The 13551-nt window shown below is 40.3% G+C and overlaps 1 protein-coding gene and 1 long non-coding RNA gene across 2 annotated transcripts; one reads left to right on the plus strand and one right to left on the minus strand.

Moving 5' to 3' along the window:
* The first annotated feature begins 1013 nt into the window (after nt 1-1013).
* Nucleotides 1014-1579, plus strand: LOC119791589. The gene is made up of 3 exons (XR_005281876.1): nt 1014-1150; nt 1210-1276; nt 1363-1579. It is a non-coding gene; the product is annotated as an uncharacterized LOC119791589 (long non-coding RNA).
* A 3713-nt stretch (nt 1580-5292) lies between these two features.
* Nucleotides 5293-13455, minus strand: LOC119791582 (S-arrestin-like). Its single transcript, XM_038297766.1, has 16 exons — nt 13302-13455; nt 12190-12257; nt 12024-12084; nt 11626-11670; nt 11158-11357; nt 10669-10728; nt 10498-10565; nt 10280-10415; nt 9641-9725; nt 8455-8527; nt 8224-8361; nt 8043-8120; nt 7512-7526; nt 7091-7143; nt 5736-5745; nt 5293-5623 (listed from the first exon to the last, which is right to left on the minus strand). The coding sequence occupies exons 2-16, from the start codon at nt 12235-12237 to the stop codon at nt 5530-5532; spliced, it is 1164 nt and encodes a 387-aa protein (XP_038153694.1). The 5' UTR covers nt 12238-12257; nt 13302-13455; the 3' UTR covers nt 5293-5529.
* Nucleotides 13456-13551: the final 96 nt, after the last annotated feature.

The raw sequence follows: 13551 nt of genomic DNA on the forward strand, positions 1-13551 counted from the left end.
CACCCAGCTGATTGCATGGAGTCAATGACTTTGAAGAAATCACTTGTGGCAACAATGGACATTTGCTTGGAAAGTGTTGTTGACTGCAGCAATCCCTTATACCAAGTATGCATGATGCAACGATAGAGGTGAAATCTCTCTTTTATTAGGAAGAAACATTCAGCAGAAACAGGCGTTGTATGGCCTTCTGCCATGGCCAACTTAGTTTAAAGGAAAAGTTCAGCCATATCAGAATTGAAACATCTGAAAGTACTTTACATATGAAATTGTTACATACTGTTCAATAAATGATATGTGTTTTAATTAATATTAATTTTCATTTGAATGTGCTTTACTGGAGACATGTTTGTCAAAGAACACTATCGGCTGTTGAGCAAGTCCCAATGCTGTATCTGGTGTTTGTCACAACGCGCTATTATTCAAGTCATCTTGAAAACATTCTTCTTCAAAATGTTGGCTACATATTACATGTTTTTTCTCTGGCCAGAAGTTCAATGGCAAAATCCTCCCTCTTCAAGTTGGCAATCCAACGATGAACCCGTTCGTGGAGGATCATGAATCGAAAAGGTGAAATAACTAATTTTCTTTTTTATCTTTACCCGATGTATTACAACATCCAACTTCCCTGCACATGGGCAATGTCAGTCCTCTGGAAATCTTAAATAATTGTTGTTGATTGCAGATGTGTCTAGTAGTTCCTATTGATTTTGCTTGTAAAGTGGGGAAAATGGCGCAAGGCTTACCGCACCGTGACGTCACTGCTGGAAGCTGGCAGGTGGGAGGGGTTACTATATTTGGGCATAAATGGCTGGTCCTGCACTTGGTGATCACGACGAAAATTATTGTTTTTAAAATTTTTTTACTGATTAATGCTAAATTCTATAAATCACCACAAACATATTAGTTTTAGGTATAGATAATGATCCATTGATTATTCCTTGCTGACCAGACTTTTCCTTTAAGAAGACAGGGACAGATGGATAAAAGGAACATAGAAGCCATGATCTATAAGTATGTTACAGGTGGTATGGTGGGCGTGGTCCAAGCAGTATAAAAGCGGAAGCTGCAAACTTTCTTAAAAGGTGTCAGTTTCCATGGGACGCCAGGACGTATCTGGATTCAACACGTTGTAGATTTGTCAAGAATGTGGGTGAGTGTTGAACTTTTATTATGAAGAATGTAAATTTTAACCATTCTTTTCCTTGTTAGGAGGCCCTGCAGGTTTTTTAGACCAGGCTGTGTATACAGGCAGATGAGGGTGGTGTACGCGATACAGGTATTTTTAGAGATTTTAAGGTAGTCATTAAAATAATATTTTGATTGCATTATTTTTGTAATTTGGTGTTTTCTGTTTGTTTACAGAGATGTTTTTTGTTGCTCCTGCTGTCCTTAGGTTTATGTTTTGTTTCTTTTAGTTAGTCCGACCCTGTTTGATGTCTTTGGTCCTGTTGTTTACTTGTGAGGGCGGACTAACTGTTTTGTTTTTTTATCTTTTTTTCATTGAACTGTTTGTTTTCTCCTTGTTCACTCTCCCACGAGGCTGTGAGCTGGTAGACAATGTTATATTGCATCTGATTGTCTGCAGTGCTGAGTGGTGATCGTCTGCAGTATTTTTTTCACCTGTGAAGCCTGTGAAGCCTTATAAGGCTGTGAAGCCTTATAAGTGTGCGACTTTTCTGGTTCTGGTTATGCGGGTTTGTCCGCCATCCACTAATGTCAGAGTTTAAATATTATATTGTCTACCCTAGGCTATCAGTTTTGTGGAAGAGAGGTAAAGGATTTTCTGTCTATTTCTTTAATAAAGAACGTGTATTTTTAGGACTGAGTTTGTTTCATCCTTGCGCGGGTGGTTACAAGTAATATTTACTTAAGACGGTAATGGTAAACTAGGTTGCTCTGTCTAGGAAAGAAATGGTTGAGCAGTTCTGAGCTGGTTTACAGGTCAAAAGAATAACAGAGCTAAGACGCACCCAGTCATAGTGAAAGGATAACTAATGGCTATGTCCATGAGAGAACCAGGATTAAACACTTAAAACCAGAATAAACTCTATCACTATCATGAACTTGCTGATGGTGGCAGTCAAGCTAAAGCCTCCTTTCAGGGTTGTGCCAGAGCGTCAAGCCACATGTGGCTACTATGACAAGTAAAAAAAATAAAGACAAAGAGCAATTATATATTTTGTTTGTTACAAGTTAGCATTAAAACAAATAATGAAAAAAAAATGGAGAATAAAATTTGGATGTTGGAGAGAGGAAAGTTACCCTACGTCCTCCAGCAGTCTAAGCCGACTTTTCAGTTATAAGATCATTTTTTGATCAGCCCAACTTTCAGCCTGATTGTGCATCGTGAGTCGTGTAGTGTACAGGGGGTAACGAGGGGCGATCAGCCTCTCACAACTACCTCCTGATCAGGATTCGTAAGGTGAGGAGAAAATCAAACATATTTGATTTTCAGTCGACCATCATGGGCAAATCGCTCAGTGGGAAAACAAGGATTCTACTTTTTCTTCTTCCTCTCAGACTAAAACACAGAAGTGAGAAGTGCAAGTGAAATGGAGTTCTTTCTGTAAAACTGTAGTAGCCACGTTTGCTCAGCCATGTCTTTGTCCAAATACGTCATCACCTTTTCTTTTTAGGGCTTTCAGCACAAAACTGCCGAGGCAGCGTGTTTCTCTCTAGTGAGCTTCATATTCCTCTTCTACTTCTTTGTCTTCTGGATAGACGAGTCCCATCTCACTGCGGAGCTGAGTCCAATGTGGTTTTTGGATGTACAGTGTAAGCAGGTAGATTGCATTAGAGCATCAGTGTGAGAAAATACATCGTAAGTTGTAAATTTACACTGTACGACGAAACCCTGTGGTTTCGTCAACAGTGTGAGCTGTAGCTCCGTTCAACGATTGAAAAAAAAAAATCGCACAGTATATGCCCAGCATAAGCTTTATCAAAAAGGAAAGTTTTAAGCCTAGCCTTAAAAGTAGACAGGGTGTCTGCCTCACAGACTAAAACTGGTAGTTGGTTCCACAGGAGAGGAGCCTGAGAACTAAAAGATCTGCCTCCCATTCTACTTTTAGAAATTCTAGGAACCACTGGTGAACCTGCAGATTGAGAGTGAAGTGCTCTGTTAGGAACATAAGGAACAATTGGATCCCTGATATAAGACAAGAGTTTGGCCATTTAAGGCTTTATATGGGAGAAGGAGGATTTTACATGGATAGGAAGCCAATGAAGGGAAGCTAAAATAGGAGAAATAATTTTCAGAACACTGGTTGCAGCAAGACTAAAGCCAAACAAGCTGGTTTATAAAGTGGTTATACCCAGTGTGTGGAAAAGTATGTCTTTCAGAATGGAAATGAATTAATGAAATCAATTTCTGTTTATCAGATTACCTTTTTGGAAAATCAAGATGTATTTTTTCCACCGACAAACTTCCTGTGCCCCCAATAGCTCAGGCAGGGCGAAACACCTACCTGTGACAGTAAATAACTCAAGGAGCTCAAGAAGTAATCCAATGTTAACTACCTAAATGATGCATGCAGTATATATAACCCTTCCTTGTCATGCACATCCTTGTGACGGTTGGCATATGGTGTAATGATCTATTTCTTCAAACTGTAAAGTCATTGCAACAAACTAAATTATAATAAAACTAAGATGCTTTCTTTAAACCAAACTACAATGTTCCTCTTGTATTTGGCAAATTTATGTTAGAATATTTTGCAAAAATATGTTGCGGTGCATGATGGGGTTTTGCATGTAAAGGCTACCATTTCCTGTCTTACCTGCATTGTTCCCAGGTTGGGATGTTTCCCAATCTGGCAGTTTAGGATGGCCATCTATTAGGGCTGAATATTTTCGCCAAAGTCCTGAATCGATTCCATTTTGATTCATACAGTTCTAAATCGATTAATTTCGATTCGATCTGTTTTACAATAGTGAAAGTGGTTCAACTGTGTTTCAAAATACTCATGCATTGAATTTTTTCCTGTCACATTAAACATAAAGTGCAAACTTGTAAATCAGATAGTTTAAACTTGAGATGTGAACAAAACTCTCTCATAAGTGCAAACTTGTTTGTGAAAAGTATAAAAGTGAAGCCTTACTCGAGCAATCAGACGTGACACAGCAGACAGGCATGAGCTGCATTATCTTCACTGCACAAACCATATTTGCAGCGTTGTCTTTAACAACTACAGGGTGTTTTCTGGTCAGTCCCCATTTGTTAAGGTCTTCAGTCAACCTATTGGCTATATTTGCAGCTGTCTGGCTTTAAGTGAGTGCATCTTTCCTGCTCATTTGAATCTGAACATCACGCATCTTAAAACTAATTGATCTCATTCCCTAGACATCGATTTTGCACAAATATAAAGGAATCGATTCAAAATCGATTAAATCAATTTTTTTACCCAGCCCTACCGTCTATGGGTAAAAAATGTTTTTCTTTAGATTTATGGCCTAAGAGATCAATAGACTTTGGTTCAAATTGGGCAAGATTTCTTATATATGTGGTTTATGAACACTTTTGGGCTGGAAACGTGAGTCAGTGATGGCACTGTATGAGTAAGTAGGTGGGTGGGTGTCTGGCTGGCTTCATGCCGTGTGGACACACTAGCAGTACCTGTTGCGTCCGTGTTAATAACCAAAGCCAGTAAAACCGCATTATAGATTATAGAAGTCTTGGTAATGGTTGCCATGTGATGCTTGAAGATTGACTGGTTAATCCACAATGTATATCCGTATTTTGTTTCACATTTGAGACCAATGCATTTGACTGTGCTTCTATTTTTTCGCATTAAAGGAGTCAAATAATGTGTTTTGACATCTGCTGCACTGCTTCCCTCACATAAAGTTTTCTTAAAGACACAGAAAATATGTTTTTTTTTTTCTCGTCTTTGTACATTTATGGAAATGAAGCATTGTCTGGGTTGATCAGATGAATTAACTGAGGCTGAATTTGATAGTTTTGTTTAGGCTCAACATGAACATGGATCTGGAACTCTGCAATGGCTCTAAGTGTGGAAATTAGATGACTGACTGGAAAGTGTTATAAAAATCTTGGATCTTGTGTTTTCGAAGTGTAAGGATCTTCTTATAACTCCAAACCTTCTCAGTGAGGAGTTTCACAGGTTTGAAACTGTTCACTGAGTAACTCACAGGTTCAACTCACAGCTACAGATACTCAGAGTCCCTTAAAAGAGCTAAGGGAAAATCTGAGCGCAGTTGGTTGTTTTAATGGTTGTGTTTTTAGTTGGTTGGTGGGATGAACGGTCAAACAGACAAAATCAAACGCTGCAGTTTTTGGGTTTAGGAAGTTCTTTAATCTGAGAACAGCTGACAACTACAATCTGTACTTCCTAAAATAAAACTATAACTAGAAAACTTTAACCAAGAAATGTCAGAGGTAAGCAACTACAGATTTTATTTGTAAGAATTCCACACCAAATATCTTTCATAGTTATGATGTGCGGTTCTTCTGATGTCTCCTTGTATGTGAAGATCTGAACTGTCGATGTTGGCAGCCATCATCGTGGCTCAGGCCTCAGTTGGAGACTCATCGTCATCGCCATAAACCACACCCTTCAGGTAGGCCCTTTTAAATTCTTCAAACACCATGTCTCCAGATTCACTGCAAAGTTTGGAGAGGAAGCTGGAGAATCCTGGGATAGCCTCACAAGTTGACTAAAATTAAGATTTAATTTGATGCCTTGAAATTTCATGTGATGAAGCAGAGGTCTTACCTTCCCTTGGCTGAGGGTCATTGGCAGCAGCAGAAGAAGAAATAAAAAAGGCAATTAATGAAACATGAATAGAAAATTAATGAAACATCTCTTTATTGTGACCCAGTGAGTCCAGTTTTGCTACTGAACTATGTGGGTATGGCCTACAGATGGGACGTTAAAGCATGGTTTATTTTTGCTGTGTCTGATGTCTACATCCCTCTTCCAGCTTTTATGTCACTCTTATTTTACTACTTGCACACCTAGGATATTCTTTAACTACATGGACAGTTTTCTGTGGGGAGAAAACATGGCGGACTGGCAGCAGCTCCTAATCGTCTCAGAAGCTGACAAATATAAACATCCATTGACGTCTTGGTTTGGCCAATAAATGTCACTTAGATGGCAGTGAAAATGTTGGGAACCAAGTTTTCTATTAGTACGTGTTATGAGGTGTTGTAACCTTGCAGTCTGTGCCATAAACCACTCCCCAATATGAGCTAGATTATTAGGTACAGTGAGGAAAATATCAAATGCTGCAAAGGCTATGTCTGCAATGTTCTAGGTGGAAACATATCAGAAAAGCATGTATGCATAAGCATCACAGCCTGTGGGGTCTGACCCTGGAGCCCCTCGTCTGCCCCTCGTGGGGGTTGCTGCTGCTGCTGTCTCTGTGCCTCCCCTTCCCTATGTCTGGGGCTCCAGTCTCCTTTGTGTCAGCCCTGGGCTCTTTGGGATGGGTCTGGGGCCCCTCACTTCTGCTGTTGAGCAGATCTTCCTGTGCTGATTGAGCCTTATAAAGCTTGTATTCAGAAGCAAACTCTTGCATATACATCACAGCATTTGGATTCAGGTGTTCATTGTTACACAGTTGTGTTTACTGCTAAGCTGCACCATTAACTAAATATAGCTCTGAATGACTTGTGTAATCTTCATATGTTTTGCTTTTGATGTTCGTGTGTAACTATTTCCTGTGTCCATGAGATACTCTCTCTTTTGTCGTTGGCTGTTTTTTTTTTTTTTTTTTCTCCATCCCATTTCTTGCGGTTGTGGAAGTACACTTCTAGGAGTTATTCTGTATTTTCAGTCTTTTCTTTATTTCTCCTTTATTCTTTGTTTCCCTCCATCCCTTTCTTCCCTCAATTTTCTTCTCCATGTCTATTGTAAATATTTTTCCCCAAAAGCCACGTCTAATAAAATAAAACACAATTATCAAGTGGAACCTTATGTCAACTTTACAAGGTTCCACTTGTAAAACCAAATCTATTGAGCCATTATCTAACAACAGGACATCAATTCTCAGAGCTGTATTGGCAAAAAAAAAAAAAAAAGAGGCGTCGAACATAAGCCGACCTTAAAATTTCTAATGTCTTTACCTGGTTCCGGTTTTGGATTCATCAGTTTGAATGGAACCTCCACAGAGACCTCACTGTAAGAAAATCCACAAAGCTGTAATCACAACATCATAAAACACACAAGATTTTGTATCTCTATACTTGTCAGGACATTCCACTGACTTCCATTCATTTGTAACCAATTCCTATAACCTAACATTGACACCCACCTTAAACCTAGCCATTACAGGTTCAGGTATTTAACACTAACCCCAACCTAAACTCAATTCACACCTTAGTCCTACACCTAACTCAAAACAACATTTGTACCCATGGGGACCAGTCATTGGTCCAGACAAAGCAGTCAATCCCAACAGTGTGCTTTGATTTGTGGAAAATGGTCCCCACAATGTAAGGAATACATGCCCCTGCCCACAGAGACCGTGTTGAAGTGTGTACATACCTGGATCCCACCGCCCTGTTGGTGAGCAGCAACAAAGAGAGCAGAGACATCAGTGAATTTATCATTTAGAGGGTTATTTTCCCTGAGAGCCGATGTTCTGTCAGGTCAGCACACCTGTAGTCAATACGGATGCACAAGATGACAGATTTGCATTTATCCCTTTAGTTTTGTACGAAAAATAGACTTTAAACTACCTAGACGGGCGTGTGTCCCTTTAGTCATGTATAAAAACAATTTAAGGTCAGATCATCATACGCTTCAAAAGAACACCAAAAAGTAAGCAATTAAATAGTTTTTTTTGTACATGACTTAAAGGGATACACACCTGTTGAGGGCGTGTATCCCTCAACGATAGTCAATACCTGTACCCCAGGTATTGACTATCGGTATGCTGGTCTGACCGGGTATGCTCATCTGACAGAACATGACTTACAGGAAGAACAGGACACATAATCAACAGGAAGTTGATTTACTTTTCAAACTAGAGGTTGAACCCCTTAACTGATCTGAGACCAGCAGAGGTTTACTCACCCGGATGCTATCATCTTCAGTACCACCTTGTAGGAGACCAACATCCCCTGGACTTCCTTCAGTACTTCCTGCTTCACACTGAGACACAGAGACAAGAATCAGAACTCCCCCTTTACTCATACAATGCATCATCTCCAGCTTTCTATAGGTTGATCTGCAGCTTGATTCAAAGTGTCCATACATGCTGGATGAAGCCAGGTTGGTGTCTTCATGTTTAAGTCGTCCATCCAGAGCGATTCCTCTGCGGTCCTTATTGTTTGCCAGCATGGGGTACAGGTTGTATTCCTTCTTCAATGTTGTACCAGAGGGAACCGAATCACTGCAACATGGATCAAACAGCATAAACAACACAACTCTTACAGAATACATGTATTTCAGAACTGTTACATTTCATTTGGGAAATAAATCTTACTCAGTCTCTTCTTTGGCCACAGATTTGACATATTTGTCATTGGAGTAAAGCAACACATTGGTCACCTGCTCAACTGAAGACAGTGGAAAAAGGAAATAATGTCAACGGACAGGAAGTAACAACTGCATGGTGGACATATTTGTATGTTTCCTCTGAGAATCAGTTTATATTTGATCACGTTATGATGTTAAAGAGCAGCTATTTACCTCAATCATCAACTGGACAGGGGAATGTAGGAGAATAGGAACTTTCTCTTAAGGAAAGTGGTATGACGTAGAGTTGTGCAAAGGTAAGTGCGAGTGTGTATAGGTGAGGACAGTTATAATTATTGATTGGTGTGTTAAGGTATAGACATGTTTCTCAAACAAGCCTAGGTGTATAATAGTGAGGCAGGTGTATAAAGTAGTATTGCCACGATACCGATACCTGTATCGGACAGGGCCCCGATACTGAACTGAAATGGTGGTATCAGTATTGCCGAGTTCTGACAAATAGGGCACCGATACCATTTTTAGAGCCAAAAGTTTATTCAACTCTATCCATCCATCCATCCATCCATCCATCCATCCATCCATCCATCCATCCATCCATCCATCCATCCATCCATCCATCCATCCATCTTCTTCCGCTTATCCGGGGTTGGGTCGCCGGGGTAGCAGCCTTAGTAGGGAGGCCCAGATGTCCCTCTCATCAGCCACTTGGGCCAGCTCCTCCGGGAAAATCCCAAGGCACTCCCAGGCCAGCCGAGAAACATAGTCCCTCCAGGGTGTCCTGGGACTCCCCTTGGGCCTCCTCCCGGTGGGACGTGCCTGGAACACCTCACCAGGGAGACGTCCAGGAGGCATCCTGACCAGATTTATTCAACTATTGTCACCCATTCCAGCTAAGCAATAAAAATTTCTACTGGATTCACTTTGTATTAGTTTTTTTCCTGCTTCACAAAGTTAGGCAGCAGCTTGACAAAGCCATGATGGCAATTATTTTACATCCCAGTAGTATGCATTTCTTCGTTTATACGCACACACACATCAATTTCAAACAGATGGTATCGGTATCAGTATCGTCCAATACTGCACAGCCACGTATTGGTGCCAAAAAAATGGCATCAGCGTAACACTAGTAGAAAGCTGAGAACACTCTTGCAAAGATGTGAAAGATGTTGATATGTGCAGGAAGAGAAGGTCACCTGACAAACTGATGTCTTTTATGTTCCTGCTCGATGAGTTAGTGATTTCAACACTTGCTTTGACTGGCTCTCCATGATAAAACGTCTGAAGACAAAGAAACAGAAGGACAGATTTGCAATTTAAAGGTTGAAAGAGATGCAAAATTAGATGACAGTGCATAAACTTTAAAACTGTCTCGGAATTATTGCAAGCAGCTTAAGGAAGCATTGAAGTAAGTTGTTCAGGAGGACCTCTGAGTATTTACTATGTTTTTTTTTCAATGGTAAGAAACCAGGTGAGGTAGGATTTACAGAAACAAATAAAAGTAAAGAGCAGATCAGGAATGAAGAGTTTATTTTGAGTCTTGGTAAGAGAAAAATAATCCCTGAGGATCAGTGATACTGGGACATCAGGTGGAAGATCTGAATAAGGGCAATTAAGGAAATAAATCCCCCTTGGTATCATTATCTGATGTCTGTGGATCCGTACTCTGGTGTACAGATGATGACTCCAACTTTGAACGATCTAAGTACCACCCTGTTAAGTACTTCATTCTGAAGCATCTGACATAGCTGAACCTTTTGTCCTTCACTGAAGTTGAGCCAATACAATAGATAATTTGTCTCATTTGGAGTGATCTCAGAACCGGCTCAACTCACCTCTTTTGGAAGGCTGAGCTTGACATGTAGAGGTTTTTCAGACATCAGGAACTCGAAGGTCATGTCTGCGAATGGAGCCACTTCACTGATCTGTGGACTAAACTGGATCTTTCGGATGGTGAGTCGAACTGAGCTCCTAAAGATAAAAAAAACAGCAAAAGCACATAAAGAACCAATAATTGACTGAATCATTGAGTGTCAAACTGACCTGCACTTACTGTTTGCCAATCTTCTCATCCTGATTATCTCCACAGAATGCTTTCACCTCAAACTCCACTGCACATTTCTACCCAACATAAACAGACAACCTGTGAGTCCGGACTTCATACATCAGTAGAGACATAAAATAGATGGATAAACATAAAATTTTCGAGAGGAGGATCCGCTACCTTTCCCACATCATTTGGACTGGGTTGCAGACTGACAGAACATGGCAGGTTGTCTGGAAACTGAAAAGGTTTTAATGCAGATTAACTGGACTGAAACTTTTTTTTTCAGTTTATGTTTGAACATGTAATATAATTTGAACTGAAAATCAAGATCTCTGTTTGGGTTAGATGTGAGCCTGGGTCTGACTTGAACTCAGTCCTGCCTAAGGCATCGCCAATACCTAGGTTCTCAGTCCTTGTAAATATCTTGGTCCAGTAAGATTTGAGACAGAAGTAAGACCTTTGTTCTAATGAAGACCTCAATACTTGGCTAAGTACCCTAGGTAAGGTATAATCAATAGTACAAACTAGATTTTAGCAAGCACCTAAGTCCTATTTTCTGTCCTCTTCCTGCCATGGAGCAATGAGTCGTCCAGGGTCAGATCTTGGTGCATAGCACAACTCCTTCCCAAAGAACACCATCATGAACTCCCCAATTTTAACTCTCACCTCGAAGAAGAAAGGGTAGGCGTAGTCACCCAACTTGTGCAGCAGCTTTTGCTGAACCTTGGTATGGGTCAACTGCTCTTTATCTTGCATCTCTGGGTAAACCTGACGGGTCACCACAAAGAGGTCCCTTCTGAAGGCCACTCCCATCACATCCATATCCTGGCGACCGTATCGAAACGTGCAGGACAGCATCACATAAACTGAAAGAAAAGGAGAAATTAGAGTCATACCTCAGTTTAAGAATTAGAAGCCGTGTGTAACAGATCCTGTATCCCAAGGAACGATTTCATCCTGGAGCAGAGTGCTTTCAGAGAATGAATCTAAAACTGGTAGAATGAAAATACTAGTTTTGTCTCTATCTCATATTATAAACAATGAGCCCCAAATGAGACACTGAAGCTCAAAAACTCTATCACTATCGATTCTCACTATTGCTAATTTCTAGGTAGAGAATACACAAAAGCTCACCCTTCTTTCCTTTTAGCTGCACTGGGTCTATCACGATAACGCCATCTGTGTGACCAGAAACAAGAGCAGTCCATGTCAGGCAATGCAACCTGTCACAATGGGCATGTGCAGAAAATGTATAGCAGTAGCAGCAAATAGGGCGCTAATCCTGTTGTTCAAGGTTGATGCAACATGTAAAGAGTTGCTATGGAATCAATGTCAAAGCTCTCATGATTGTTGTTGGTGGTCTCCCTGGCATGGAAAAACTTGTTACATGGAAACATTTTTAGTTTGTCTTTGGAGAAGAATCTAAATCCTGATGATGAACGTAGGCAATTTGCTATACAGGAAACCTCAATAAAGAAACAGAAAATTTCAACAATAAGAACCATCTTATGTCCAAGTCAGATCTCACTCACCGACTGGATCCACAAAGTCACAGTGGTCCACAAAGTCTCTCTTAGCCATATAGACGGCCACCTATTAGACAAGGCAGAGGGAACCATGTAAATATAGCTACCTGATATAGGAATACTTTACCTGCAGATGGATTAACAAGTGGGCAGGCTTCTTGGTATGACTTACCGACTTGTCTCTCGACACCTTCTTGAAGACAATGTGTTTTGGACTCATCCTGACTGATGGGTCTTAATCTGAAACAAAAAAGTTTAATCTAAAAAAACATCTTTTCCTCATAATGTGGGGGAATGTGTTTTTTTGAGTGCTCCTGCTGGTTAGATTTCATTATTCTTATTCAAATAAAGTAGGCTAGTGACCAGAAAGTTGGTCTTCTCCAGACCTTAACTGGGATCTAAACAGATTCCAGTTACGAAATAGACCCCACAATCCACGGGCATTGTGGATTATGGTTTTCAGAGGATCCTCGGATCTCTTTTGGTCCTGCTTCCTTGTGGCCTACAGAGACTGTACTGTTTGTACACAACCAGAATGCGGAGTTGCACTGCCCTTTAGTAAAACCCCCCTGCCCAGAGTCTACATTGTGTCTACAGATATCTCAAGATTCACAAAGAACTTCCACTCCAAAAACATGAGAATTCACAGACATCTTAGTTTTCAAATCATCAATCATCTAAAAGGATTTAACAAGATCATAGAATTCACAGATAATTAGATTCCTCCATGAACCGGGGTCCAAATACTCTGAGTCTGTGAGACTTTAGAGAACTATTGACCTGCCCTCATCCCCTATTATGATATGACTGTTCTTAAAGACTTAATCCTTACAGTAGAATATGTTGTACAGTCATGTTCCATCTAGATGCAGTATTATTATTGTCTGTGCTCAGTATTATTCCACCCTGCAGAAATTCATTTTCATGAAGATCTCTGTGTATGTGGTGCTTCCTATTGATCCATTTTATGAAAATCATTGTGACCTGCTATGCCACTGTTGACCAAACCCCCTTTTTTTTAACAACACCTGGAACATGTTCAGCCGTACTTCTCTAACTGGTTGAAAATCTAATCACTTAAAAAAAAAAAGAAAAAAAAACACCTAAATTTGACAGGAGCATTTAGCTTTTTGCATCCGGTTTCATTTGCTTTTTGGCAAAAAGAACAGAAAAAAAATAGCAGGAAAACATTACAAGAGGAGCCACACCATATTACCATAAGTTTTCAGGTAAAATCCTGAAGCACCTGAACAAACCCCAGACCTGGGGAGAGAAAATACTTACATAAAGTAGCAGAGATGAGGGTGAAAAAACACTGATAGGGAAGACTGAAAATGAAAACCGAGGAGAGGAGGACAGTGACGAAGAAGCCTGTACAGCAGCTGATCACATGTATTAATAATCTCTGCACACAGCATGGTCAGCATGCTGATAATTACGCTGTAATCCTGCAGGGAGATCTGCAGCTTCTGTCTACAGCTCTGTTTACTGCATCGCATGTCTAAATGTAAAGTAAAAAATCTGTGGCACGTCA

The sequence above is a fragment of the Cyprinodon tularosa genome, unplaced genomic scaffold, assembly GCF_016077235.1.
Source record: "Cyprinodon tularosa strain WSP-4 unplaced genomic scaffold, ASM1607723v1 ctg397, whole genome shotgun sequence".
Classification (NCBI taxonomy): domain Eukaryota; kingdom Metazoa; phylum Chordata; class Actinopteri; order Cyprinodontiformes; family Cyprinodontidae; genus Cyprinodon; species Cyprinodon tularosa.